A 26,238-nucleotide genomic window follows, 5' to 3' on the forward strand; every position below is an offset into this window, starting at 1 on the left:
CCCAGCTGTACTGTATTGTACCCATTCTGCAATCTGTTAATAAAGTTTTCAATCAATCAATCAATCAATCCCTGTTAGCATAAATGGCCAATGGTAATTTCTCCTTAACGCCTTAAGCTGTAAGGTCGCCCAATTGGGGGACCCTGCTGTTTTATCATAAATCGATCAATACAGGCCGTATTAATTAATGTTGCGTTTCTTTTTCAAATGTAGCCAAGAGTAAAGACCCTAACCCTATCCAAACAGCAGTCAACGTGTATATTTTCAGCACTACGTTTGTTTACCGATGTTTTTAAAATAGTCAGAAAATAAGAATTTATCGAATAATGCAAATTATATCTCTCTTTTATCGTAAAACCGTGAGGAAATGACTAAATTCAGATGTAACACTGTCATTAGAAAGAGGAGCTTTTCCCATATCCATAGATGTATGACTTGGTTCAAATGGATTATAATTATTACTGCATCTACAAATCCTTCCGGTTTAATCATCTTCCCTTTATTCATTTGCTTAGATTTGTACACTTGATCTCAAGAAGGTGCTGAATGAGCTCAACTGAGCGAACTCAGAAGAACCTCAATGTTAGCATGGTGTTATTCAACGGCAAAGATGCAAAGCAAAATCATAATTTATATTCTCCTTTGTTTTATCACAATTTACTCAAGCCTATAGTAACAGACACTATTTCTGACACTGGGAATACATTCCCTGATGTCCCTATATGTTCCTAGATACCAATAACATGCTAATTGACCTTGTAGAAGTGGAGCAATCTTCCATTTACTTGGACATGCATCTTTAGGTGACATTTCTGAAAATTGGGCTACAGCTTAACAAACTCCCACTGGTCCCATGATCTGGTGATATTCCAAAGCTTCTGCTATTACCAACACTGGCCTGACCTCTCCTTGCTTTCTACTCCTAGTCACACCACCTCAATAGAATCTCACCACTGCTGTTTGGGAACCAGCTGAGCTACAATCCTACATACAGTTAAGCCTCACAAGCCAGAAGAAATCGTGTATGGTTTCACAACGCACTATACTGTGCTCAGGCTCTGATCCTGTCAAAGCAGATTTGGCCTGTATTTTCTAAGCCAGTTCCCTTCCAACAGAGTGTTATATACTGGTGTGGAGAGAGAAATCTCCGGTCAGACAGGCTCATTGACACAGTAAGTGAAACGGAATTGTCTTGAATGAAAATGTCTTGTGTCTAATCTTTCCGATAGCAGTTGCTATTATTATACATGAGTCGTGATTATACTGTATGTTCTCGGTAGGCAAGCTGTAAAGTGGTTACTGGGGGATCTGCTGCTCAGAATTGCTTTCAGGAGTTCTTCAACAGCACAGTGTCGGATCATGGAGCCCAGGGACGTGATGGACAGATCATTCACCAAGGTGAACATTCTTCAAAGACAATCAAAGTCTTCAAAACCGCTCTCAAAAAGCACCTACGGGTGGCTGCAATTAGAAACTGGCCCCGGTAAATGTCCAAATCCCCCCACCCAACCCCCTCCAATGTACAGTTTCTTCCCCTTCTGATGTATATATTTTTCTTATGACCTTTTTATACTTACACAGTACTGTATATTTGTATGTCATAAATGTCCTGATGAATTGAAAATAGAGGACCCTGATGTAAACAAAACGAAAGTATTTTTCTGGTCTGCATCCTCGTAGCAGTTGTTTGTATTGAGCCATACGGTTAATACAATTTTCAATCAATCAATCAGTGGACTGATCAAATGTGAAGAATACGAGAGCCTTGAGATTCCATCTAACTAGCTTTCTAGCAGTGGTGGAAGAAGTATATTATATACAGTTAGGTAAAAGTGGAAATACCCAAATAAAATAGTGCATTAATATTACGTTACCATTGCTGAAGGAGTGCTCACTGCTCGTTGTCTTGAGAATGTAACATAATTAGGAGACGGTAGCCAAAGTAACCAACAAAAGATATTTAATTATATTTACCATGGTTTGTAATCAAAAGGAGTAACATAAAAGAATGACAAACAAAACACAGAACTGTACAAACAGGATCAGCATCTCACACAGGGAAGAACGTTAGGTTATGACTATAACCAAGTTCTGTTAGTATAGCGACGCTCGGCGTCACTCTCTGCACTGTCCTCGCACACGTGCACGCGCACTGAATAAAGACCACAATGTACCTTTAATCCCAATATTTGTCTGACCACACCCCTATCAGCTTACCCATATAAGCAGGGGTGGGGCCACCCACTCGCCTCCTTCCCAAGCTTTCACCACAAGGCGAGATCAAGGGCTGCAGCGGCGTCGGACGCCGAGCGTCGCTATACTAACAGAACTTGGTTATAGTCATAACCTAACGTTCTGTATCGTATAGCTCTCGCTCGGCGTCACTCTCTGCACAAGGGAGGCCGAGCGAGAGCCATCGGCCGACAAATACACCCCGCTGAAAGCCCCCCACAACCATCAGAACAGGGAGGGCCGAGCCCCCCCCGACCCACCCTAATGGAGGGCACCCCCCCTATTGGGGGCTTCACGGGAGGGCGACGGACCCGACCATGCGAAGAGGCACTCAAGCAACTCAACGCACAGGGTGAGCAGACCGTGGCTTGACCCCACGACTACACACACGCACAACCCGCATGCCACCCGGGAACGAACGGAGGAAACAACCTCGTTACTGCCACCAGAATCACGGGGTCAAGGGCAAACCCAACCCTGTGGCAAGGCCGTAGCAGCGGAGCGCGAAGGAAGACCCAGACCCACCAAAGGGACTGGACCCCCTGGAACGGGGGCCCGGAGAAGTCCATGATGCCAGCATCAAGACCCCACCAGGTGGGCACTTAGTGACCCCGCCCCCCACATCGCCAGCGTATTCGGACAAAGGCCCCTCAGCCGAGCGGGCCCTGTCCCCCCAACAGTACACCGCCTGGCACACTGACCCTGCAGAACAGGCAGTCAGCATGGCCGTAAGCACACAAAAAAGGTTAACCAACGGAAGCAGGCAGCGCACTGGGGAAAAACCAGGCAACAGGCTGTTAACCCTAGCCTGGAGACTGCGGACGAGACAGGCGCCAGAGGGGACAGCTGAACACAGCCGCCCCGGCGGAAGGGGCGTATGCTGGCGTTGTTGCATGACCAAGCCTCCATTAAAAAAAAACCCACCCAGAGGGGTTGAGGCAGAGAAGGCTGACACGATTGGCAGATGTCATGAACGTGCAGGGGCACCCTCAACCGGGTAACCCGGGAGTTGACACTGCTCCAACACACCAGGGAATCAACCACCTTGGTGTTACCCAATGCGGTGGTTGTTCCTATAACCCCTCAAGAAAAAACTCCAAAACACACCTGCGGGTATACACCGGCTATACCGCAGTACAAGTGTTTCAGTTTTCAAAAAAGGGTTAACCCAGGCCTACGGGTCGACGAAACATGACTTCGGACCGGGCCCGGCGATACGGGAAGCACAGGGTCAACAGAGGAGGTCAAAAGACCACCCCAACAGGCCCCTCTTCGCCATGCGTGAGAGAGGAGCGAAAAAGAATGGAGAACCAGCCCCAAGCACACCGTACTTGGTATTCCCAGGCGGTCTCCCAACCAAGTACTGACCAGGACCAACCTGTGTAGCGGCCGAGATCTGACGAGATCGAGCGTGTACAGGTTGGCATGGCCGTAAGCCATTACGACAGTGCTGAGTAAAAAATGTACCCAACCAGGGTCTCCATAGCGCTTAACCCTGTGACACCCGGACCAACCTGGCATTTTTCCCCCTGAAAAAAGCCCAAGTCCCTCAGGGTACCAGAACAGCAGATCTGCATCCCCGGCGGACAACGGGTTAACTGACCTGGACCAGCGTGACCAGAACCAGTCCCGTGCCCTAACCACACCGACATGCCTACTCCAGGAGAAGGGGCAGATATGCGTGTTGATCTTAAACATGAAAAGAAGGTGCCACCCAGACGTTCGGGCGAACCGCGCCCGGTGGCCCACCCCCAGGGCGTGAGACCCCTCTACATATGTTCAGATCCATTCCGTCATCATCCCCCAGATATGAACGAGAATCCGTCGATAACCAAACCAGGTCGTCGGATTTGGTCGTCGGAAGAGGAAAAACCTCCATCCCAGTTGCTTTATAAAAACGCCGTTTTAACCTCAAGCAACCAAGGCGTGCCAGTCAGTCGCCTGTTTACAGAACACCCCGAGCTAGCACTATACGTGCGTCGGGACACACCCACATCAATGAACAGGCTATTTAGACCTGTCATTGAATCCCCAAGGCGCCCAGGGGAACGACAAGAGGGGTGTGACACTTCCTAACTACAACTCTTTTTAATAGAAAAGCAGGAAGCACCAACAGTATGTATCCCAGTCTACACAGCCGGGGGTAAAAAAAATTCACATTTTTACATCCCACCACCCTCCCATAGGAAGGAGACGGGAATCCCCAGAGAGACTTCCCACGCGAGCTGTACAGATTGAAAAGAATATATTGCACCTTGAGCCATGTAAAAAATTGGTTTTAGGGCTCTCCGGGGAGGAGGCACTGAACCCATACACACTCAATAATCGAATTGAATCGAATACATACACAATAGAGTAGGACTCCTTCTTGAGGGTCCACTCACCTTGACAATCTGAGGAGGAGGCTCTGTACTCTGAAGGAGGCTCCCTCACATGGAAGGAGGAGTCCCAACTCACAGAAGGCCCGAATAGGAGCTTGGTGAGGAGGAGCCCTGACCACCCCCCGAAACAGATCCATCACATGGACCTGAACAGCACACGGAAGTCCTACCAACAGAGACGCGCACGGTGACGTACTCTATGGCGGGGGAATTTCTGCGGTGCACACGCCCAATATTCCAGGCCGTGGGACCAGGAAACTCCCCCCCCCCCCCCCCCTCACCCTGTCACGTGCCGAACCGCAACGTGACAGGAACCTTGAAGGACAGGTGGGTTTACCCCTGACCAACAGAAAAAAGGGGGAGGAAAGGTTACCAGTTCACCCCTTTACGACCCCACACCCATGGTATGATGTAATGACAAAAAGAGAGTATGACACAGTCATAGTCAGCTCTATGAAGCGTCTGACAGCTTCACACAGCGCATGAGCTAACCTGCTATCTGATTTTTACTAAGGAAAAAACACAGAATAGAGAGGGCTCTCCAAGAGCCCCGGTACCAAACTTACACATGTGCTTCTGTGGCCAGTCCAACCCAGTTGTAGGTCACATGACACACACAACCCATCATCACCTACAAAAAATGGCAAAAACACTCTACAGAGGAACGCCGTTTTTCATAATGAGAGAATACATAATTCTCGATTAGTATCGGCCACAGGCCTTGCTAAGCACACACGAAAGCGACCAAACAATCTTTTCTTTTAGGAAAATAAAGTTTCTCCAGCAGTTTTAGCACAACCTCAGCAATCAAGCTAAGGGTTACATCATATCCCTACCACACAATGACACAATGTAGTGCAACAACATGTCTGAAAGGAGGATGAAGAAGTCCCCAGGGAACCGGGGGGAAACACAATCCTCCTACTTTACCCTTAATACGGCCAGTTAAAACAGGAAAACCTGTTAATATGTGAACACACTGTTCATTGTCATTACAGGCTGAGAAGAGAATCATTCTTTACTCATTTGTCACTAAGCATAGCTTTATAGGTTAGTTAACCCCCTTAGTTGTGAGTACACGGTACATATAAACACACATGATGTTTCTCAACACAACAAACCAGATCATTTTCACATCTGTAACAACAACCCGATTTGCATGGAGAAGCTAAATACCAGTGACAAGACAATTCACACATAACTCGCGTCGTATCCTAAATGTAGTGCAGCAACACTCGTTTTTGGAAAACATCGTTATTTACAAAACATTTAGAAGGGAAAGCCAGAAGAAGTGTACAAGGTCTGGTCAAACCTTGCCTACCCGGAGCGTAGATCAAGCGAAGTGCAGTCTCAAGGCACCGTAGTAAACACAGCCGTCCTGTGTTGTCGATCTGGGCAGCGTCGCCGCTCCCTCCCGTCGCTACGGTCCCTCTTGTTGACGCAGTCCTTGCCGTCCTGGCCCAGGGCAGGTTCGACGAACATCCTCTGTCAAAGATGACGTCGTAGTCAAGAGTGTTTAAAACATGTTATAATCAAAGCACGTTCAACAGAGTAGCATTAAGCTAACGGCCGCTCCAACCGTCGGTCGCTACCGCCCCTGCCCGCTAGACGGCGAGCGAACGGCGCACGCGACCAGAGGGGAGCTTCGAATCCCCCCCGCCTCTCCCCGTGAGGGAGAGGGGAGTTGGGAACCGCGGCGGCGCGCGAGGGGCCGGAGCCACCCCGAGCTGGGCCTCGGCCGATAGCAGCAAGCTAATGTTTCCTAGCCTAGCCAGGTAGGCCACCTAGTGATCACAGCAGGCTAGCGCCGCAGCTAACAGCTGACTGGCTAACAGTAGGCCACCACTAGCACGTAAGCTAAGCAGCGACAGCAGCAAGCTAACGTTTCCTAGCCTAGCCAGGTAGGCCACCTAGTGATCACAGCAGGCTAGCGCCGCAGCTAACAGCTGACTGGCTAACAGTAGGCCACCACTAGCACGTAAGCTAAGCAGCTATCACCTGAACTTGTACACAATGATATAACACTCACCCAGACAGGCCGCCGTTCTGAAACCCTCCTCACTTTTTAAGAGAAAAGAGAAACAAAATGTCAACACAGTTTTACAACGGTGATTTGACCAACACCCGACGGAGCCAGCACAATACCCAACTGGCCTGTGTAGCTGACTTTGAACACAGATCTTCCGCTAATGAACATCTATGCCCATATCTCCTCGTGAGGGAATACTCTCAAGTCAAGTCAAGTCAAGTCAAGAGTTTTAATTGTCACAGCATACAAGTATACAATGAAATGCGGGTGGTCTTGCCCGCAACGATGTGCAATACAGTGGTACAACATATAATAGAATCCAATAAAAAAAAAACATTGTGCAATAAACAGGTAACAGGTAACATGGTGTGACATCTCGGTATCTGTACATAGTTATTTACAGAGCATATATATAGGACATGCTAGGTAGCTTTCTCATTTGGATATGAAAGATGGGGCCTAACACGGTGACAGAGAGACATCCACTCGTCCAGAAAACACAGGGATCACCAGTGTTAATGGTCGTGGCCCACTAGTTAAACTATAATGGGCTTCAGACCAAGGTCTTCTGTCGCCTAGGAGGCTGAACAAAGGACCCTAGTCTGGGGCCGGTTTTCATAAACATTGTCAACTAGCCCCCATAACACTAACAGACAAGTGGAGCTTGCCAGCAAACATAACTCACCAAACCTGGAACCCACCGCTCCTCACAACAGCGGCGCGTCCTACAGCCCAGCTGTGTCTTTACCGCAACCAGCACACAGCAAGGACTGCAGTTGGAAAAGCATGTAGCGGCGCGAACTCCCAATACGAAAACCGGTGGAGGATTTTTAGAATGATCATCATCTTCCAGACACTCCAGTACGAAGACAATATCGCCGTATTTTCTCGAAAATAGTGAGAGAGAAAATAAAGATATGATGTCAACGTATCCTTGTTTTCCAACTCTTCTCCTACCATCACATCACTTCAAGTGGGGATCTACCGAGGCACTTCCTTGTGGTGAAAGCGAGAAGGAGGCGAGTGGGTGGCCCCACCCCTGCTTATATGGGTAAGCTGATAGGGGTGTGGTCAGACAAATATTGGGATTAAAGGTACATTGTGGTCTTTATTCAGTGCGCGTGCACGTGTGCGAGAACAGTGCAGAGAGTGACGCCGAGCGAGAGCTATACGATACAGAACAGAACAGTTATACACAAGGGGATGATGAGACAAGACACACCTGGGCTGATTACAAATGGATACACCTGGAAGGGAAACGATAAGGACTACAAGACCAGGACAGGGAACTACAACTAGACATAACACATCACACACTGGGAACACCTGATCAGGGTACTAACACACCCCACACGTAACAATTAAGTAAAAATTTATATTGAACACATTAAGTATCAAAAGTAAAAGTACTCGTTCTACATGGTGTTTGTGTATTCCAGTGCTTGGGAGAGTTCAATGTTCAAACCATTGACCTCTAAAGGTTATGTTAAAGTAGTATGTGGTCCAGTTATGCTGCTCTGATTAAAGGTTGTTAAAGTGGTATGTGGTCCAGTTATGCTGCTGATTATGTCCTTGAAGTTGGCAGGCTTCAACTTTGAAAGTACATTATCCCCTATACATGTTTGCCATGTTTTCTATGCAAAATATGTTTCTTCAAAGTAACTAATAACTGATGGGTTCAGATAAATGTAGTGGAGTAAAAAGTGCAACATTTCCTTTGAAATGTAGTGGAGTAAAAGTACAATGTTCCCTCAAATGTAAATACTCAAGTAAAGTACATGTACCTCTGGATTTTACTTAAGTAAAGTACTTGAGTATAAATACTTTGTTACTTTCCACCACTGCTTTCTAATCACACGTGTTACCATGGTTTAACTTGTTGCACCTGTGTTATCTTCACAACATTCAGTTGAGTGGTGCTTTCCAAATGGTCCTCCATATTTCTACCTCCAGGTGCACGATAACATCCTAGCATCCGTGGTTGAGGTCATAGAGAGGAGCTGCGACTCTGAGGAGCAGGCTCTGCGTGTACAAGCGGCACACTGCTCCGACATCAGCTCCTTCACGCGATACACACAGGTCATAGAGCACTACAAACTCAATTGCTTCGACTGGACTAACCCCAAGGTATGTTTGGCACCCACCCACACACGCAACACAACACAAAACACGACTCCATTTTCTCATTGTTGTCTGTGTTCTCTGGTCTTATTTCTCCTGATACAGTTTAGGATGGCTACAGAGTATTTGCATCTCTTTGTGAACTTATGTGAGGAGGGGATTTCTGTGGAGCGGTAAGGGCATGTTCTCTCTGTCATACAACTGTTTGTGTTTTCAAGTCATGACATGCTTTATCAGGGGGGGTGTCTTGGATGGGGATGTGGTGGGGATTGATGTGTGGGGGACTGGCTGTTCCGGGGGGGGGGGGGTGGTTCACATGCTTTCGAGCAACACTGTACTTATTGTACTTATTTTACAAGTAGTGTTGCTCACAAGCTTTCGAGCAACACTGTACTTATTTTATGCCTATTCTTATGTCTGCACTTTCTACATTGCACTACTTTTATACCTATTCTTATGTCTGCACTTTATGCATTGCTTTTATTCTGTCAACTGTATGCCAATTGTATGCCTATGTTCATTTTATGCTATTTGCTGTGAAGCACTTTGAGCTGCAATCCATGTATGAAAGGTGCTATATAAAGTTATTATTATTAAAGGGGCACTTCATCAGAAAACAAAGCAGATTTGTTATAAACATATGGGTAATCTAATGCCTCCTCCAAAACACACCCGTCAACTCGTAAAGTTGAAACTGTTATCACGTGACCAAGTCATTATGAGGTGATAGTAATTGGATCCATGGCAGCATAAAGCTTATTTAAAGAAATTTCTTGATGCAGGTGGTTTGATCAACTTTTAGTAATCCCAGTATGTCAGTGTCCTATTTCTGATGATGTCTCATGATACTTAATGTATAGAATAAAGGATTGGAACTAAATTGGAACTAGCCAGAGTTTAACACTTGTATTCACAACTTGGTCGGCCATTCGAGTGTAGCTTTCTGGTGGCAAACTATGAAACGTTCAACTTTATCACTTGACGAAGACCCGCTGAACGCACTGTCAGTCATGGCAAAGGGGAACATGTGACCAATTTTAATCTACATATCTATGAATTGTTAAGATATAAAAGGAACCAACCTATTATAATCATCTATTGCTGGATATGTTGTTTCTTCCCCTCATCACATGTCTGTAACTACGAATGCAGTATCAAGAAGGCCATTGATGACGTCGGTAGGAGTCTGAGAGAAGAACTGTCTGGTGTGTGACATCACCTGGAAACCACCAGCTGTGAGAAAACAGATCAATCTCAGTTGTCACGGTACTCAAAACACAATGGTGGCTAAACAGATCAAATAAAAGATGATGGCCCAACATTGATATGCACAAAACATCTATTTATTTTTGATGTAATTAACAACTTTTTTCTTTTCGTAATCTCCTGAACAAAAAGCTGACTTGATGTACACATAATAATTTACTCCCTAACTGTATTCAGTTTTTTTTATTAGAGCCAGTATGAATTTAGGGGAATATGTATGTTTAAAAAAAAAACAAGGGTAAGCATAATTCTTATTATAATATCTGTCATAGGGGTTCATTTGTGGAATAGTTGTGACAAGGAATTAAGAATGTATATGTTCACTTTGCAAATTTAAAAAGATGTTGGTGTTGATAAGGTGGTTAACAAATATAAAAGTGAAGTATGATCATTATTGTGTATGAAACTTTTGGAACTCTTGTTTTTGTATAACCTAAAGATAGTGAAAGGCTTGCCTATTAGAATATTGTGTACAAAGGGTAGGTATAAGATATGGCTTCCACTACAACTTTTCTTTCAATATTTTTCTGTTCCTTTAGATTGAATGCCTTGTTATTTATTTCTATGTGCGTTAATTTTCTAAGGACCAAAATAAATTACTATTGCTACTACAGCTTGAATGCAAAACACTGCACATTATCGCAGGGCTTGAGAAGTAACTAGCAAACATCATTAGGACTTAGCACCAAACATGGCATCCATGTAACTGTACATTCAAATCAAGCTTGTCAACCTTTGCTTAAAGGAATACGCCAACATTTGGGGAAATTAGCTTGGCGTCTTCTCCAGAGAGACAAGAAGATAAATACCAGTTAGCCTAGGCATTATCCAACGAACAACTCTCCCGAAGGCTAACCGGTCATGTCCGCTTCCATTCATTGTGCTAAGCTAGGCTAACATGCAACCAGATAGCTTTCTACTGAACGCAGAGAGGAAACTGGTATGTATCTTCTTGTCTCCCTCTGGAGAAGACGATAAGCTAATTTCCCAAAATGTTGGCGTGTTCTTTTAAGACAACTATGACAGATACGTTGAAGTTGTTGACCTTAGCCAGTGTCAGGGAGGTAGAGTCATACCAATGACCATGGACAACTCCTAACGCTTTCAAGTCATGTAGTCTAGTGGATAATTCATGGATATGTAATACTGAATCAGGCTAAAATAAAGAAGCAAACCATAGGAACACTGTTTATCCACTTTACATAACAGATGTTGGTGTATAACTACCGGAAAGGCAATGCACTTCTTAGGTTCCCAAACATAAAAAAAAATGCTACTCAATGTACACCAAACACTTTAGAACAGCACAAAGGCACTAGTGTAACGATGCTTTTTGCATCTAGTAATACTGAAAACAAGGCTCACTTGTTGAAATTAACCCTTTAATCGCTGTTGACGCTGAAACACGTCATTCCCCGCCATGCTTATTCTGCCGATGACGCTGGACAGCGTCTTTGATATCAATATTTCAAAAATCTGTGATCGAAATCATATTTCTCCCCCGGAGACATTATATGTACTGGTGAGCCCCTGTCAACTCTCTAACGGTTCAAGTGGAAGCTGGTGCTCATTTCAATTTGGTCCGATCACTCGCTATAGGTCCCGGGACTCGAGCTCGACACAATGGATATCGATCCGTTGCCAATAACTCGATAAACAACATGATTTGGACGTATATACTATTATACAACATGGAAATGGATCGGATATTTCGACATCCCATAATAGAAAAAATTCTGTTCCACGCTCATCTCCCAACGGCGAGAGTAAGCTACGGTGAGTTTCAGCGTTATTTTGTAATGTCTTCTATACTAACTGCTCCAATGATCATATCACCCACACTAGATGAATGATATAACGTTGCCCACGGAATTATAAACGACCCCCCGCCCATCCGGTCAACATCAGATAATACGTAGTAACTTCTAGAAGTACGTCCATTTGAAATTTTTTATCTCGCGCCGATTGCTATCAAACTGTATACAATCATCAATATAATGCATTTAGGGCTATAAATCACGTTCTGGAGAAAGCTGCAGAAAACGATAAAAACATACTTATACTTTAGACCGTATTTTAGTATGAATATGTGAATGAAAAAGTATAACGTTGCTACACCCTGAACAATAGATATAGGACTTTGAATGGGCCATGGTAATGTCAATTTAGCAATACAATTTAAAAAGTTATAGCCCTGCAAAGAAGGGGAACTTCTCCATGTTAAATAGGGCTGGCGAGGGATGGTAAATTATGAATTTAACCCCGGCGATCAAAGGGTTAATGAGTTGATTTGCACAATATTGTCATGTCATGCTGTGTTGTGTCTGGTGGCAATCTGAGTTTACGTCACAATAAAACTGAGAGGCATACCCCATATTGGGTACACAGTGATAAACAGTGCTACATTGTCCATTACATGGGGAATCACTTCATGACAGAGAGGGCTGAAAGGCTCGGAGCTGTTGCTTCTGTGAAGTGAAATGATTAATCTTGTAACAAACAATGAGAAGTACGTGTGTATATATATATATATATATATATATATATATATATATATATATATATATATACATACATACATACATACATACATACATACATACATACATACATACATACATACATACACAGATATTAATCATCTATATCAAAACAAAGATTATTTGTGCCATACATGGAAGACAGAGTCTGAAAGCCTGGTCACATGGCGAGCCTACTCTCTCCTATACAGATTACAATGTAGCCTGTGCAACTACATTCTTAGAACATGAATCATTTTTCAATCAACATCACTGCACTGTTTGACGAAGCCATGGTATATAGTACATTTCTTTTTTCATAAGGCAAACTCTAGTGTATTCTAAACATCTGATATCGAAGTGCTTCCTAATATGGGTCCAAAGAGAAGTAATTATCTTCAGAGGTTCATTCTGATTGGTTAGATCAAGTCATTGCAATCCCAATCCGTTTGTGCGCTTGTGTGCCTCCCTGTCCTCAGAAAACAAAAGTGGAGGAGAAAGAAAGGGGGATGAAGGAGAGACATTCTGGAGGGCTGGTGGTATTTAAGTACAGGACAGGCAGACGCAAAAAGACAAAGAGAGCGGAACGAGACGGCAAACAGAGTTCAGAACTCTGTGTGAATGTGAGCAGTGTCCCGGTTCATCATCGGGCTCTCGCTGGGCTTCATAAATATCCCCTCCATGGCCTTCCACAGACTATGTTGGCTGGGAGCCGCCATGGCGTGCACCTCTCTCTGACCGTTGATGGGCCGGCCGTACTGCTCCCCCGTCACCGACAGCAGCGCGTCAGTGGCCTTGTGACGGAAGCGGATGGCCTCCTCGCGCTCCCACACCGACCCCCCGCACTGCACCGTCCACTCGTCCAGGTGGTCTCCCTCTCCCTCTTCGCCGAATGCACTGACCTCCTGTGGACAAGCAAGAAGGAAGTTCAGAGAGGATAACATGATGATGAATCCCTACACACCTTCAAAACAGCTCTAAAAGAGCACATACGGGAGGCCGCAATTCGAAACTGGCTCCGGTAAATGTCCACAAAAAAAACACCCAACCCCCCCCAATGTAGTTTCCTCCCCCTCAAATGTATATATTCTCTTTTTGAAAGTCTGTAAATAAACAGTACTGTATATTTGCATATCATAAATGTCTGGATGTAACAGTACTGTATATCTGTATGTCGTGTATGTCATAAATGTTATGATGAATTGAAAATGGGGGACCCTGATGACCAGGGGCGGACTGGGACACAAATTCAGCCCGGGACATTCAGACGCACCAGCCCACACACCGGCCCCGAAAACCGGCCCACACAACGGCCGTTATGAAACACTCGTCCAGTATTAAACAACCCAAGGCTGTGGCTAAGGAGTCAACATCAGGGAGACCAAATCTACACCCCGCCCCTAGATGTGCACTTGTGCACAGTGCACGCACACACACACACACATATACCATTACTTCCTGTCATTGGCATACATTCTTTTTTTTTTTTACTAACATCTTAGTGCCTCATTAGCCTAGGGATTAAGGATACATGAAGTATTAACTACACCATAATAATATTGAGGTTTTGATCCATAGAAAGGTCTGTGCTACACAATTTCAGTTAGATTAGATTTATTGTCCTTTAATTTTGCACTCATGACATTAGTTGCTTGCCGTTTAATCAACATTGAAAGACCCCCCACTTCCTCCCAGACACCCATTCCAAGAGCCTTCTCTCTCTCTCTCAGCAGAGCTAGTCTCCAGTCACGAGTCACGGTGCACATGTGCGGTGGTTTGTCCACCAAAAGAGCGCCAAAAGATCGAAAATAAACTAGCAGAGCCAGAACTGTTCAACTCCCCTGGAGCCACAGCCAGCAGAGAAGCCTGTTTACTTTAGCTTTCGAACTAGGTGCAGCCTGAGAACTGGAGTGTGAGGGGCTGTAACACTAAAGATGGCGGCAACGACAAAGAATTGCTGCAAAATAAACATACATCTGTTGTTTAAAAAAAATATATATATATTTTTTTTTATTTAATACTTATAACAATATCGATAATTGTATTACTAAGAATTACTCTCCCCAAAACCAAGACTTCTCCCCAAGCAGAAACAATTTATGAGTAACGCATACCTACTCCCATTATGGGCGGTAAGTGTGTACACAAAGTTAAAACACAGATATACACATTCTCTCCTCAAGTAGATACTGTTTTTTGGGGTTTTTACATGTATTAACTCTAGAATTGCCACAGTTATCTACAATAGCAACGATAAAGAAGTGCCAACCACATATTATTATAATAATTCATCCAGTTTTCTTTTAAGTGTTTTGGTTAATCAGAGTGTTTACCAATCATATATTATCGGGTTTTTTTTGTTCCAAGTGTTATTTTTGATTACATCACTAACAAAATAATAAAAGAAAAAATACTAATTTAATCAGATTAATCACTTTATTCAAATTGAGGATTTAGTTTGAGGATATAAAAAAAAAATAATAATAAAGAATTTATAAAAAGAAATGAGAAGTATTTTATTTATTTAAATGTTTTAATTAAAAACGAAGGTTCGAATGTCCGTTCGAAAAACCCTGACGAAGTTTGAATCACTTTATTCAAATTGAGGATTTAGTTTGAGGATATATATATATATATATATATATATATATATATATATATATATATATATAAAAATATACTTTTTTTTTTTACTTTTTTTTATTAAAAACGAAGGTTCGAACGTCTGTTCGAAGAACCCTGACGAAGTTTGAATCCCAAAAACAGGCTTCGGGGACAGCCTTACCAAACATTATTTATATTATTCAAATGACATTTTTTTCTGGAATTTTTCTTTTGTGAAAAATTAAAAATATTAAAAAAAAATTTATTAAAAAACGTTTCTGAGTTTTTAAAATGTTTCTGGACTAAGGGGGTGTGGCCTGAGGGGGTGTGGTCTAAGGATCGGGGGAGTGGTCAACATCGACCAATGAAAGAGGATATCCCTACCGAGTACAATGGAACAACCCGCAAGTCTCGATGACAAACGGTTCAAGAGATACACTAAGGGGGTGTGGCCTAAGGGGGCGTGGTCTAAGGATCGGGGGAGTGGTCAACATCGACCAATGAAAGAGGATATCCCTACCGAGTCCAATGGCACAACCCGCAAGTCTCTACGAGAAACGGTTCAAGAGATACACTAAGGGGGTGTGGCCTAAGGGGGCGTGGTCTACGGATCGGGGGAGTGGTCAACATCGACCAATGAAAGAGGATATCCCTACCGAGTCCAATGGCACAACCCGCAAGTCTCGATAACAAACGGTTCAAGAGATACACTAAGGCGGTGTGGCCTAAGGGGGCGTGGTCTAAGGATCGGAGGAGTGGTCAACATCGACCAATGAAAGAGGATATCCCTACCGAGTACAATGGGTCAACATAGACCAATGAAAGAGGACATCCCTACTGAGTACAATGACACAACCCGCAAGACAGAGGGCGCTGTCAATCAATTCAGTACTGCTACACAGAGGGGCAATGAAGGGTTAACTCCAGGTCATTGGCAGGTCAGCTGTACTGAGTTGCTTCCTTCACCTGTTACCACTAATTAGGCTGATGCAATCACGAATGACTTGCACTTTGTGACATAATGTATTTCAATGAGGGCAGACGCATGACTTCATTCTCACGATGATTAACCCTTTATCTGCCAGGGATTATTCTGATCTTATACCGTCCTCTGCCAGCTCTATTTGTCTATGGAGATGTTCCCCTTCTTTGCAGGGCTATAACTTTTTAAATTGTATTGCTAAATTGACATTACTATGGCCCATTCAACATCAAGTATCTATCGTTTAGGATGTAGCAACGTTCTACTTTTTCATTCACACATTCATACTAAAATATGGTCTAAAGTATAAATATGTTTTTATCGTTTTCTGCAGCATTCCATAGAACGTGAGTTATAGCCACAAATACATATATTAGATCATCAAATGTAGTTTGATACCGATTGACGTCAGATAAAAAATTTTATAAGTCCGTGGCCGATGTTAAATGATTCATGTACTATGGGTGATATGTTGATCGGAGCAGTGTGTATGTTTATTAATAATCAAACACGCTGAAACTCACCGCGGCTTCCTCTGACCGTTGGGTGATCAGCATGGAGCAGAAATATCGCTATTATGGGATGTTGTTATATGCAATCCATTTCCAGGTTGTATACTACTATATACGTCCAAATCATGTTGTTTATCGAGTTATTGGCAACGGATCGCTATCCAGTGTATCAAGCTGGAGTCCCGCTAACAATAGCGAGTGGCCGGACGGAATATGGGTGAGCACCACTTACGGCACGTCACTTCCGGTTTTGGCAATTCGCCGATCGGCCACCAGATGGCGGTCTTGAACCGTTGGAGAGTTGAGAGGAGATCAACAGCAAGTCTCAAGTCTCCGTGGGTGAAATATGATTGTCATGACAGATTTTTGAAATATTGATCTCAAAGACGCTGTACGACGTCATTGGCAGATTACGCATGGCGGAGAATGACGTGTTAAGTCGTCCTTGGCGATTAAAGGGTTAAAAGCAAACGATAAGAGATGAAGTGTTGCGACTTTCAGATGAGCACTTCAAGGTTTATGTGAAGGGTTGTGTGCGATATTGTGGCATTCCGTCGACAATTCTTCTCACTGGGCCGGTGTGTGGGCCAGTGTGTGAGTCGGTGTGTGGGCCACTACATACCGGCCCACATTAGTGGCCCACACACCGACTCACACACTGGCCCACACACCGCCCCACATACCGGCCCACATTAGTGGCCCACACACAGACTCACACCGGCCCGCCGTACAGACCATGTAGCCTGGGAGATGACTGAAATCACTGCAAGAGCTAGTAGGCTATTTTTAAGCATCTTTCTGTGTCAATTTTCATTTTTACATCTAACTTTTTCAGCCCTACCCTACCAAAGTGGGCCGATCGGAGTGGACTAAATGGGCCAGTCGAACCCCCCCATCAAAAAAAAAGATTACAAAAAAAAATATATATATATATATATATATATTTTTTTTGGACCAGCCCACTTTACTTCCGGCCCATCGGGATTCGTCCCGAACGTCCCGATGGCCAGTCCGGGCCTGCTGATGACAAGACAAAAGTCTTTCTCTGGTCTGCATCCCCTTAACAATTGTGTGTATTGAGCCGTACTGTATTGTACCCATTCTGCAATCTGTTAATAACATTTTCAATCAATCTGGTAATACCACTGTCTGGAACATAGATTTAAAGAATTACAACGCCTGCATAAATTGGCAGAATGTATGGGATAATATTCCGTTAACCTCTCGTAATTATAATAACCAATTAACTCATTACAAAATGATACAAAGATTTTATCTGTCACCCAGGAAACTCTGTCAAATAAAAATATTACAAAGTCCTCTATGTGCTTTATGTCCGCAAAATACATATATGATGTGGGAATGTCCAGGAGTACTAGCTTTTTGGGCCAAGGTTGCATTATTTCTCACTAATATAACGGAGATAAACATACCTTGTTTGCCACACATTTTATTATTAAATGATGATTCATCTCTAGAATTAACACCTCCCAAAAAGAGAGTGTTTCTGGCCGGTTTAACGGCAGCAAAGAAAATACTCGTAATGAGATGGAAACCACCTCATAGTCTCAATATTTACCGTTGGAAACTGTCCTTCTACAAAGTATTGAGATTAGAGGCATCCAGTGCTAGAGCACAGGGAGCAAGGACATAATCGATCCAAATATTACTTACTGCGGCCCAGAAGGTAAAATCAGTACTCCACTAGGTTGAACACTTGTACCTTGACACCAGAGAATGAACAAAAATCATGTTGCTGGTGTTTTTTTTTTTTTTTTTATCTTTTCTTTTTCTGTTTACTGTTATAATTTTTTGTGGTTGTTTCTAAATTGTATTTTTCCCTATTACTTTGTAACAGAATCAGAGGTTATCTAACAAACATAATTATGATTTATTTTCTAATTAATAGTATCCTATACATGTATGCATCATGGTTTCCCCCTTTCCTAAAATTTCTATGCAAACCCGGGGGGCTGGGAGGGGGGTTAAGAAGCAACCTGGGCTGTCTTGCAGCCACAGGACCGCCAGAACGGAGGAAAAGACTGTCACAACTGCAACAGACAGGCTACACAGTATATGAATATACTGACGGACAATCTATACGGAAAAAGACACTTTTTATGCCACTGTGTGAATTAATATGAAATGCTGATGTGAATGTCTTTCCTCTGAACTTGTTTTAAAAAAAGACAAAATAAAAAGTTGGTCACAAAAAAAAACATTTTCAATCAATCAATGAATGAACATATTTTGCATTTACATTTACATTTAGTCATTTAGCTGATGCTTTTATCCAAAGCGACTTACAAGTTCTGTACGACAAGTCATCAGGAAGGGCACAACTCTATCAGCTGAGTAACAATGTTCACTAAATGCTAGCTAGTCCTTTTTAGTCATCTTCTCCGTTCCCACGTTCAGGAGGCGAGGCCCACCTGGTTAGATGACAGTGGAGAGGTGAAGTAGTGACTGTGCAGGTTACGGCCAGTGTTGACATGAGTTAGGCGTATGGTCTGGCCACACTTCACCGGAGTCCCGCGGTGGCACACAGAGTCGGTGGTCCCACGTACACTCCAGTAACTGTTGCCATCTTCTACTGAGGTGACCCCTGTCACAGACTGCTGTCCGCTACCTGTCTCACACACACACATAGGATAGGAGAGTGAAAGAAGTAGCCAACACTGAAAATTAAAATGGGGGACCCTGATGTAAACAAGACGAAAGTCTTTCTCTGAATGAATGAATGAATGAAAACTTTATTTAACAGATTGCAGAATGGGTACAATACAGTACGGCTCAATACATACAATTGTTAAGGGGATGCAGACCTGAGAAAGACGTTTGTCTTGTTTCCATCAGGGTCCCCCATTTTCAATTCATATAGATCTGGTCTGCATCCCCTTAACAATTGTATGTATTGAGCTCTACTGTACCCATTCTTCAATCTGTTAATAAAGTTTTCAATCAATCAATCAAACACAAGAGGGGGGTCAGGAACCCCGGTCAAGCACGGTTGGCCCACACTAGAAAGGGGGTGAGGGGGCATATGCCATAATGACACGTTTGCACAGCTAGCTAGGATAATTAAACCACAATAAAGTAAAATAAGGGGGTGTATACACACGTGTGTGTGGGGGGGGGGGGGGTAAAAGACCAATCGCTCATCAACATTATATTCAAATTAATAAAAATAAACACTCACCAGAACCGTAGCGCACATCGTGCGAATGCAGTCTCACATTGTGCTTTATGTTCAATAGCTTAACTACAGAACCGCAAGTCACAAAACTCAGCTCCGTAGCAAATGAAAGCCCACATATACACGATAGAATAAAACTCAATAAAAAGTATGAAGGGCCAGAGCAGTTATCCATACCTCTCTAGCCACTCGCCAGTTGATTCTAGCTACGTCATCGAAAATATACAATCAGAGATTCGTTAGAGGGCTGAGATGGCGCAACTTCTAAAATAACTGCTTCCTGTCTGCTCCACGGAGATACAACTGGGAACGAGGTTAGGCAGAGCGTGATTGATTGATTGATTGATTGATTGATTGATTGATTGATTGATTGATTGATTGATTGATTGATTGATTGATTGAAAAGTTTATTAACATATTGCAGAATGGGTACAGTACAGTACAGCTCAATACATACAATTGTTAAGGGGATGCAGACCAGAGAAAGACTTTCGTCTTGTTTACATCAGGGTCCCCCATTTTCAATTCATCATAACATAATATATTATATGACACACACGACATACAGATAGACAGTACTGCTACATCTATACATTTATGACACACCAGATTTGCAAATACAGTACTGTTTGTGATACAAAAAGTGTCCAGAAAAGAGTGTATATACTATTTGATGTAGAAACTGTACATTGGAGGAGGTTGGGTAGGTGGGGTGGGGTTGGGTGGGTGGGGGGGGGACTGTACATTGGAGGTGGGGGGGGGTTGGGTAGGGGGTGGGTGGGTGGGGCGCAGGGGCGTAGCTGGGGGGGGGGGGTGGTAGTTTAGGATGATTCCAAGGGCCCAGCATTTTTTTTTTTTTTACTAGACATCACATGTATGATTGATGCTCTCATTGATACTATGTTTGTTTCTGAAGTGTGTGTGTGTGTGTGTGTGTGTGTGTGTGTGTGTGTGTGTGTGTGTGTGTGTGTGTGTGTGTGTGTGTGTGTGTGTGTGTGTGTGTGTGTGTGTGTGTGTGTGTGTGTGTGTGTGTGTGTGTGTGAGATATATAGAGAGAGGGGGGGTGAGAGAGATGAGGAAGGGGCAAGAGAGAAAGAGAGCTGGGAGAGTGTGTGTGAGAGAGAGAGAGGGGGGGGGTGATTACTCAGCCCTTGTGTGAGTGAATGTAACAAGTTCCTAACGTTTTCTTTCCCCTATTATTTCATTGCACACTTTATTCATTGTTTTAAATTATTATTTTCTTTTAAGTTATTTTGTGCATCACTCTGTTTTGAATTTGATGCAAATTTGATGTAAATTTGATTTCATTGCAAAGGGTCATCCTTTTGTGTTAAATGGCTGCATAAAGCAAGCATTTGTCGACTCGCATGTTGATAAGAGTATTAAAACTTGGAACTTGAAAAAGATCTGTTTAAGGTAGGGAAAAAAAGAGAAAAAAAATGTGATTCAGACTGTCCAGGTCCGCTCCCACCACAGAGCTTGCTTTTTTGACCAGTTTGTTTATTTTGTGTGTGTTGGTGTTGCCCCCCCAGCATACCACAGCGAAGAAGAGGGCACCAGCAACCACAGACTGGTAGAACATCTGCAGCAGTTTGCTGCAGACATTAAAAGACCTGAGCCTTCTCAGGAAGAACAGTCTGCTCTGTCCCTTCCTGTAGGGCCTCGATGTTGTTCGTCCAGTCCAGTTTACTATCACTTGACCCAGGGTTGTTCCCAGCCTAGTGCGACTCAAGGTTCTTTGGTAGACTATTGCATTGGTCCATTCATTGAAGATGAACGCAATGCGACATCCTTTACTAGGCTCACCCACCAACAGTGCAGGTGCTGAACTGCTGATCCGAATGTATAGGTAAAAACCATATTATGCGTTTTCATCAATAAATAAATGGCCAAAAAAAATTATCTCGCATTAATTGGGGGCCCACTAATACATTCTTTCTTGGGGCCCAGAATCTACAGCTACGCCCCTGGGTGGGGGACACTGTACACTGTACATTGGAATACTGACAAAGCGTCATACACTCTTCCCAGTTTGGCTGAATCAGAGAACATTTCAGGCTGAAATTTTTACCATATTCACAAAAAATAGATTAGGTCAGAATATACAAATATTTCGGGCGGCGGGGGGGGGGGGGGGGGGGGTAATGAATTAATTGTCTATGTACTTTACTTCTATTTTATACTTACTATACTTATTTTATACTTATCTATTTTTATCTAGCACAATCTCTGGAGCAAAACAGAATGAAGCATTTTATATAAAAGTATTCTGTACTTCTGTATGCCAACTAATAAAGAAACTTGAAACTTGAACTACATTCCACGCAAGACGATGTTTAGATTGTTATTATTTTATGTCTGGTGAAACATATCGCCTCTTTGTATGGTCTCTGACAGCTAGTGTTCTGCGTGTAGAAAGTACTTCCGGAACCCCCTGGTACCCCCGGGAGGGGCGGCGGAAGTGTCGTCACGCTGCCCTTGCTCGCGTTTCCATTTTATAGCAAAGTATGTAACGTGAGAGAGGAAGTAATCAACAATACACACCAATTTATCTTGTTATATTGCGAACATTTACCATCATCACATAAAGAAGTAAGTCGTGTTTCACCGTGGCCGTTTGTCATTTGTAGATTAAAATGAACAAGAAGCAGAACGCTATTGTATGTCGCTGTTGTTGTTGTCCTGATGCTAGGCTAACACGCCGTGATGCTGCTAACACGAAGTTGGCTCCGAGGCCTTTATTGTCAACATCTGATGTTAGCTGGGGTTTCTTCTTGTGTTCGATAACGTTATTTCTTTGTTCGCGGATTCTTTTTTATGCAACGTTAAATAATTCGTTTAACTTCCACGGATCCGGGAAAGTACGACTTAAATGTAACTTGCATCACATTAATAGTTAACTTGGCTAACGGTGGAACAAATGCATAAAATAGGATGGCTCGCTAACATGGCTTTGGCTAACAGTAGTTGGTGGCGAGGCTTGCGTTGAGTACATTATGTGTATCCATTCCTCACCCGGGACCCTAACGACTAGATCTATTTGATCAGTATAGACTACTATAATTTAACGTTAATAAAAACACGTCTTGTGGGGGACCCACTCAAAGTAGGCCCGCGTCCCCCTTTTTGGTCCTGACCCACAGTTGTAAGACACTGTGGCTTAAGCTTAAAAGCTACCTGTCCAATTATGTCTAAATTAACTTAACATGTTTGTTAAAATTGACCTCCACATGTTAAACACACAAGTATGCTCTATTGTATGTATTGAGCTGTACTGTACCCATTCTGCAATCTGTTTCAATCAATCAAGTACATCTACTACATGGTGCTGACATAATTGCACGTTTTATCTCAGTCTTTGGCTCTCAGCTACTCGAGTAGTGACACCAAACAACATGAATTATCCTCCCCTTTTGCACCCAGTATTCTACTCGTGCATCTAAAATGCACAGATCGCTGGATTTGGTCCTAACTGTTAACTTAAAACAACATAAGACTCCTGGTGGTTGGGAGACCACAGGGTCAGCCTCAAGGCACTCATTATCACCATAGAGTTACCTCATAATCAGGTGATAAATACTGTATGTGTAAAACCTGCATTTTCCTCTGGTTTTATACAGCTTCAGAACATGGGGTCAAAATGAACCCAAACAACATTATTGTGTACAAAACATGCACAGGATGTTGAAAAAAACATTTCTTATGTTAATTTAATATGTGCCTGTTTCCCTGTGACATTAGGAAAAGTCATGACTCATCAATGTGAATTATTCAATTGATTGTTTTTTTTTTACGTCATGCATTGAATAAGACAAAATGTAACATAAAAGGGGGGGGGGGGTAATCTCCCCCCTTTTTTTTTGATCCACTTTTTCTCCCATTTTCTATATTTTCTCCCATCCCAATTTCGTATCATCCAATTCAACCCTCCCCTGTCACGAACGCTGTTTCTTGCCTCCCACAAGCCGGCTGCAATGTGGACTAAGTCATACATAGCACAAGTCCCCTCCGGTACTTGAGGTAACAGCAGTCGCATCTTTTCACCTGCGCAGCTCGATCTCTCAGTGGTGAGGAGTAACGCGTGGGAGGCTCACGCTGCCCCTGACACTTCCTGATTCTACTGCGCAGGCGCACCAACCGACCTGTAGGAGTCGCTGTCCACAACGCCCGATCCCCACCCATCAGTTTCCCACCCCCTAATACGGCCAATGTGTATTAGAATGAACGACCAGCTAAACTGAAAGCAATGTGGAGCGCTGGGCTCGAACAGGCGAGCCCAGCGTCTCCGCATTCGTGGCGAGCGCCTTGCCCACTACACCACGTAGCCGCCCCGGGGGGGGGGGGGGGGGGGGGGTAATCTCTTTCGGTCACTTACCGATTGTGATTTTGATCGTTTTCCAGAACTTTTATGGTATGTGTGCACAACAAGCCGCACTAGACTGCCATTTGGGGCGACTGTACTTTTTGTTCTAACGTCAACTATTCGCTCGAAGTCCCTGGATGCTATGAATGTATATTGAACATTGCACTGGTGTCACTGCTACTTATCAGCTGGTTTTCATCTATGGCTTTGCACTTGACGTCCTCATCAGTACACGGTGTACCCCGCCAATTCTTTCCCCCCTCTTTCCTCTGTTATGTGTATATCTATCCACTATGTTCTCATGTTTTCTTGGGTAACTAGTAGTGTTGCTAATATTGGGGACTTATAACATATAACGAATGTGCTTAGTTATATATTTGGGGAGATACTGTATGGCATTGTGTTCTTTTGACCTTTGCAGCTAACAGTTGATTTTGTGTTTACTCAGGTTTGGCAAGCATGTCAGACTTCATCGAGAGTGAGGCCGAGGAGTCTGAGGAGGAAGAGTTGGACGAGAAAGACCTGAAGCCCAAGAAGACCCAGAGGTTTATGGAGGATGATGGTAACGTTTCCCAAACCTTACAATGTAGCTCAGTCCCAGTTTGACCACTAAACACCCCTGCTTCATTTTAAGTGACACTCTGCGAGCTGGTAGAGTTGTTTTGCTATTGCGATGCCTGCTGGGATAGCAAAGCATGAACCCTCACCTTTTTAAGCCAGCTTGTTGGTGAAATGCAGAGTGTTAGGGGGTGGAATTGGGATGGGCCATAAGTGGTTTTGTGTTTGAGGGGATAGTAGTTTGTTACTTGTTGTCACTCTGTCCTGACTATGTCCTGACTCCTCATCACCTAACAGAGGACGAAGAAGAAGAGAACACTGAAGACCAAGATGAGCAGGGGAATTTAAAGGGACTCATTGATGATGGAGAAGAGCCGGAGGAAGAGGCCGCAGGGAGTGGCACTGGCAGCGCACCGGGCAGCGCACCGGGCAGTGGCACTGGCAGTGGCAGTGACTCGGATGAAGATGTCAAACATCGGCGCAAGAAGCGCAGTAAGTTCATCAGCAGTCTTAATGGCGGCTTGGCAGAAATCCACCCTAAAAACAATCTACATTGGGCTATTCCAGTGGTCTTGGACAGTAAAGTCTATAAAACATACCGGTACACAACTGTCTCCCTAAAGGTGTGAATGAGATCAAAGACTTGGATTTGTGATGTCCTCAAGTGAATTGAGTACACATTACAATTAGTACATGTTTGTTTTATTTTAATGTAGTGCTTACAGCTCTGAATCAGAAAATGTACCCATATCCCAGTAAAATCACCATGGGTACTACTGTCTGTGTCCTATGAGTTGTTTCACTATTGACTGTCACTGGAGCAGCTCAAGGATTTGTCTGTCGATGACATCATCGCTGTAGTAGTGTATTTGTTGTTCAGCTTAAGGAGAGACTTGTTCATACTTGCATATTGAAACGGAATCATAGAGTATTATAGAAATAACACATTCATTCTATTTTAGGGTGCATCTCAGTTTGACTTCTCTCACCTCTTTGCAGACTATGACGATTTCCTGGACGATGACGATCTCGACCTGATTGAGGAAAACTTGGGCGTTAAAGTGAAAAGGAGGGTAAGAAAATTGTCCCTGGTCCAAACAGTCTTATGAAGTGATTTGAACACGTACTTCTGTTGCTAACAATAAAAAAAATAAGTAGCATTTATCACTGTGTGAAATTCAATTATATTTTACAGAAGAAGAAATATGACCGTGTGAGAACAATGGATGATGATGAGGATGAGGACGGGAAGGACATGATCGCTGATGAGATCTTTACTGGCGATGGAGATGGCGAGCTGGAGGAAGGAGAGGCCGTTGATTTGCCTCTTCAACATGTAGATGAAGAAGAGGAGGGAGAGAGCGAGGAATCAGGTGAAATAACATGAAGACTATTATTTTGCCGGACCCAGGGGGCTCTCTGGGCTTACAATAGTGAATGTCCCTAAATGACTGACTCCCATTGTTGAAACACGC

General features: G+C 43.5%; 3 protein-coding genes across 4 annotated transcripts in view; 2 read left to right on the forward strand and 1 right to left on the reverse strand.

Annotated features, from left to right (window-relative positions):
* Positions 1–1,078: 1,078 nt before the first annotated feature.
* LOC311233271 (legumain-like) lies at positions 1,079–12,623 on the forward strand. Its single transcript, XM_084320213.1, has 5 exons — positions 1,079–1,172; positions 1,281–1,398; positions 8,596–8,769; positions 8,869–8,936; positions 9,916–12,623. The coding sequence occupies exons 2-5, from the start codon at positions 1,360–1,362 to the stop codon at positions 9,974–9,976; spliced, it is 342 nt and encodes a 113-aa protein (XP_084176339.1). The 5' UTR covers positions 1,079–1,172; positions 1,281–1,359; the 3' UTR covers positions 9,977–12,623.
* On the reverse strand, positions 10,198–20,056 carry sdf2 (stromal cell-derived factor 2). Its single transcript, XM_084320212.1, has 3 exons — positions 19,846–20,056; positions 19,079–19,275; positions 10,198–13,453 (listed from the first exon to the last, which is right to left on the reverse strand). The coding sequence occupies exons 1-3, from the start codon at positions 20,015–20,017 to the stop codon at positions 13,154–13,156; spliced, it is 669 nt and encodes a 222-aa protein (XP_084176338.1). The 5' UTR covers positions 20,018–20,056; the 3' UTR covers positions 10,198–13,153.
* A 2,263-nt stretch (positions 20,057–22,319) lies between these two features.
* LOC311233710 (transcription elongation factor SPT6-like) overlaps positions 22,320–26,238 on the forward strand; it is a 58,850-nt gene continuing 54,931 nt past the window's right edge. For both annotated transcript variants that reach the window (XM_084320706.1, XM_084320707.1), the window contains exons 1-5: positions 22,320–22,434; positions 24,654–24,767; positions 25,061–25,255; positions 25,763–25,836; positions 25,959–26,136. In XM_084320706.1, coding sequence (XP_084176832.1) covers positions 24,665–24,767; positions 25,061–25,255; positions 25,763–25,836; positions 25,959–26,136 — 550 coding nt within the window. In that variant the 5' untranslated portion in view covers positions 22,320–22,434; positions 24,654–24,664. The remainder of the gene's footprint in view (positions 22,435–24,653; positions 24,768–25,060; positions 25,256–25,762; positions 25,837–25,958; positions 26,137–26,238) is intronic.

The sequence above is a fragment of the Notolepis coatsorum genome (genome assembly GCF_963971535.1).
Source record: "Notolepis coatsorum genome assembly, chromosome: 8".
Taxonomy (NCBI): domain Eukaryota; kingdom Metazoa; phylum Chordata; class Actinopteri; order Aulopiformes; family Paralepididae; genus Notolepis; species Notolepis coatsorum.

Coding starts and splice junctions, on each gene's coding strand:
- LOC311233271 (XM_084320213.1), top strand. CDS start 1,360: ATGGAGCCCAGGGACGTGATGGACAGATCATTCACCAAG. Junction 1,399..8,595: donor TGGACAGATCATTCACCAAG/GTGAACATTCTT, acceptor TTCTACCTCCAG/GTGCACGATAACATCCTAGC. Junction 8,770..8,868: donor TCGACTGGACTAACCCCAAG/GTATGTTTGGCA, acceptor CTCCTGATACAG/TTTAGGATGGCTACAGAGTA.
- sdf2 (XM_084320212.1), bottom strand. CDS start 20,017: ATGGATAACTGCTCTGGCCCTTCATACTTTTTATTGAGTTTTATTCTA. Junction 19,276..19,845: donor CGATGTGCGCTACGGTTCTG/GTGAGTGTTTAT, acceptor TGTGTGAGACAG/GTAGCGGACAGCAGTCTGTG. Junction 13,454..19,078: donor CTCCACTGTCATCTAACCAG/GTGGGCCTCGCC, acceptor GCTTGTCCACAG/GAGGTCAGTGCATTCGGCGA.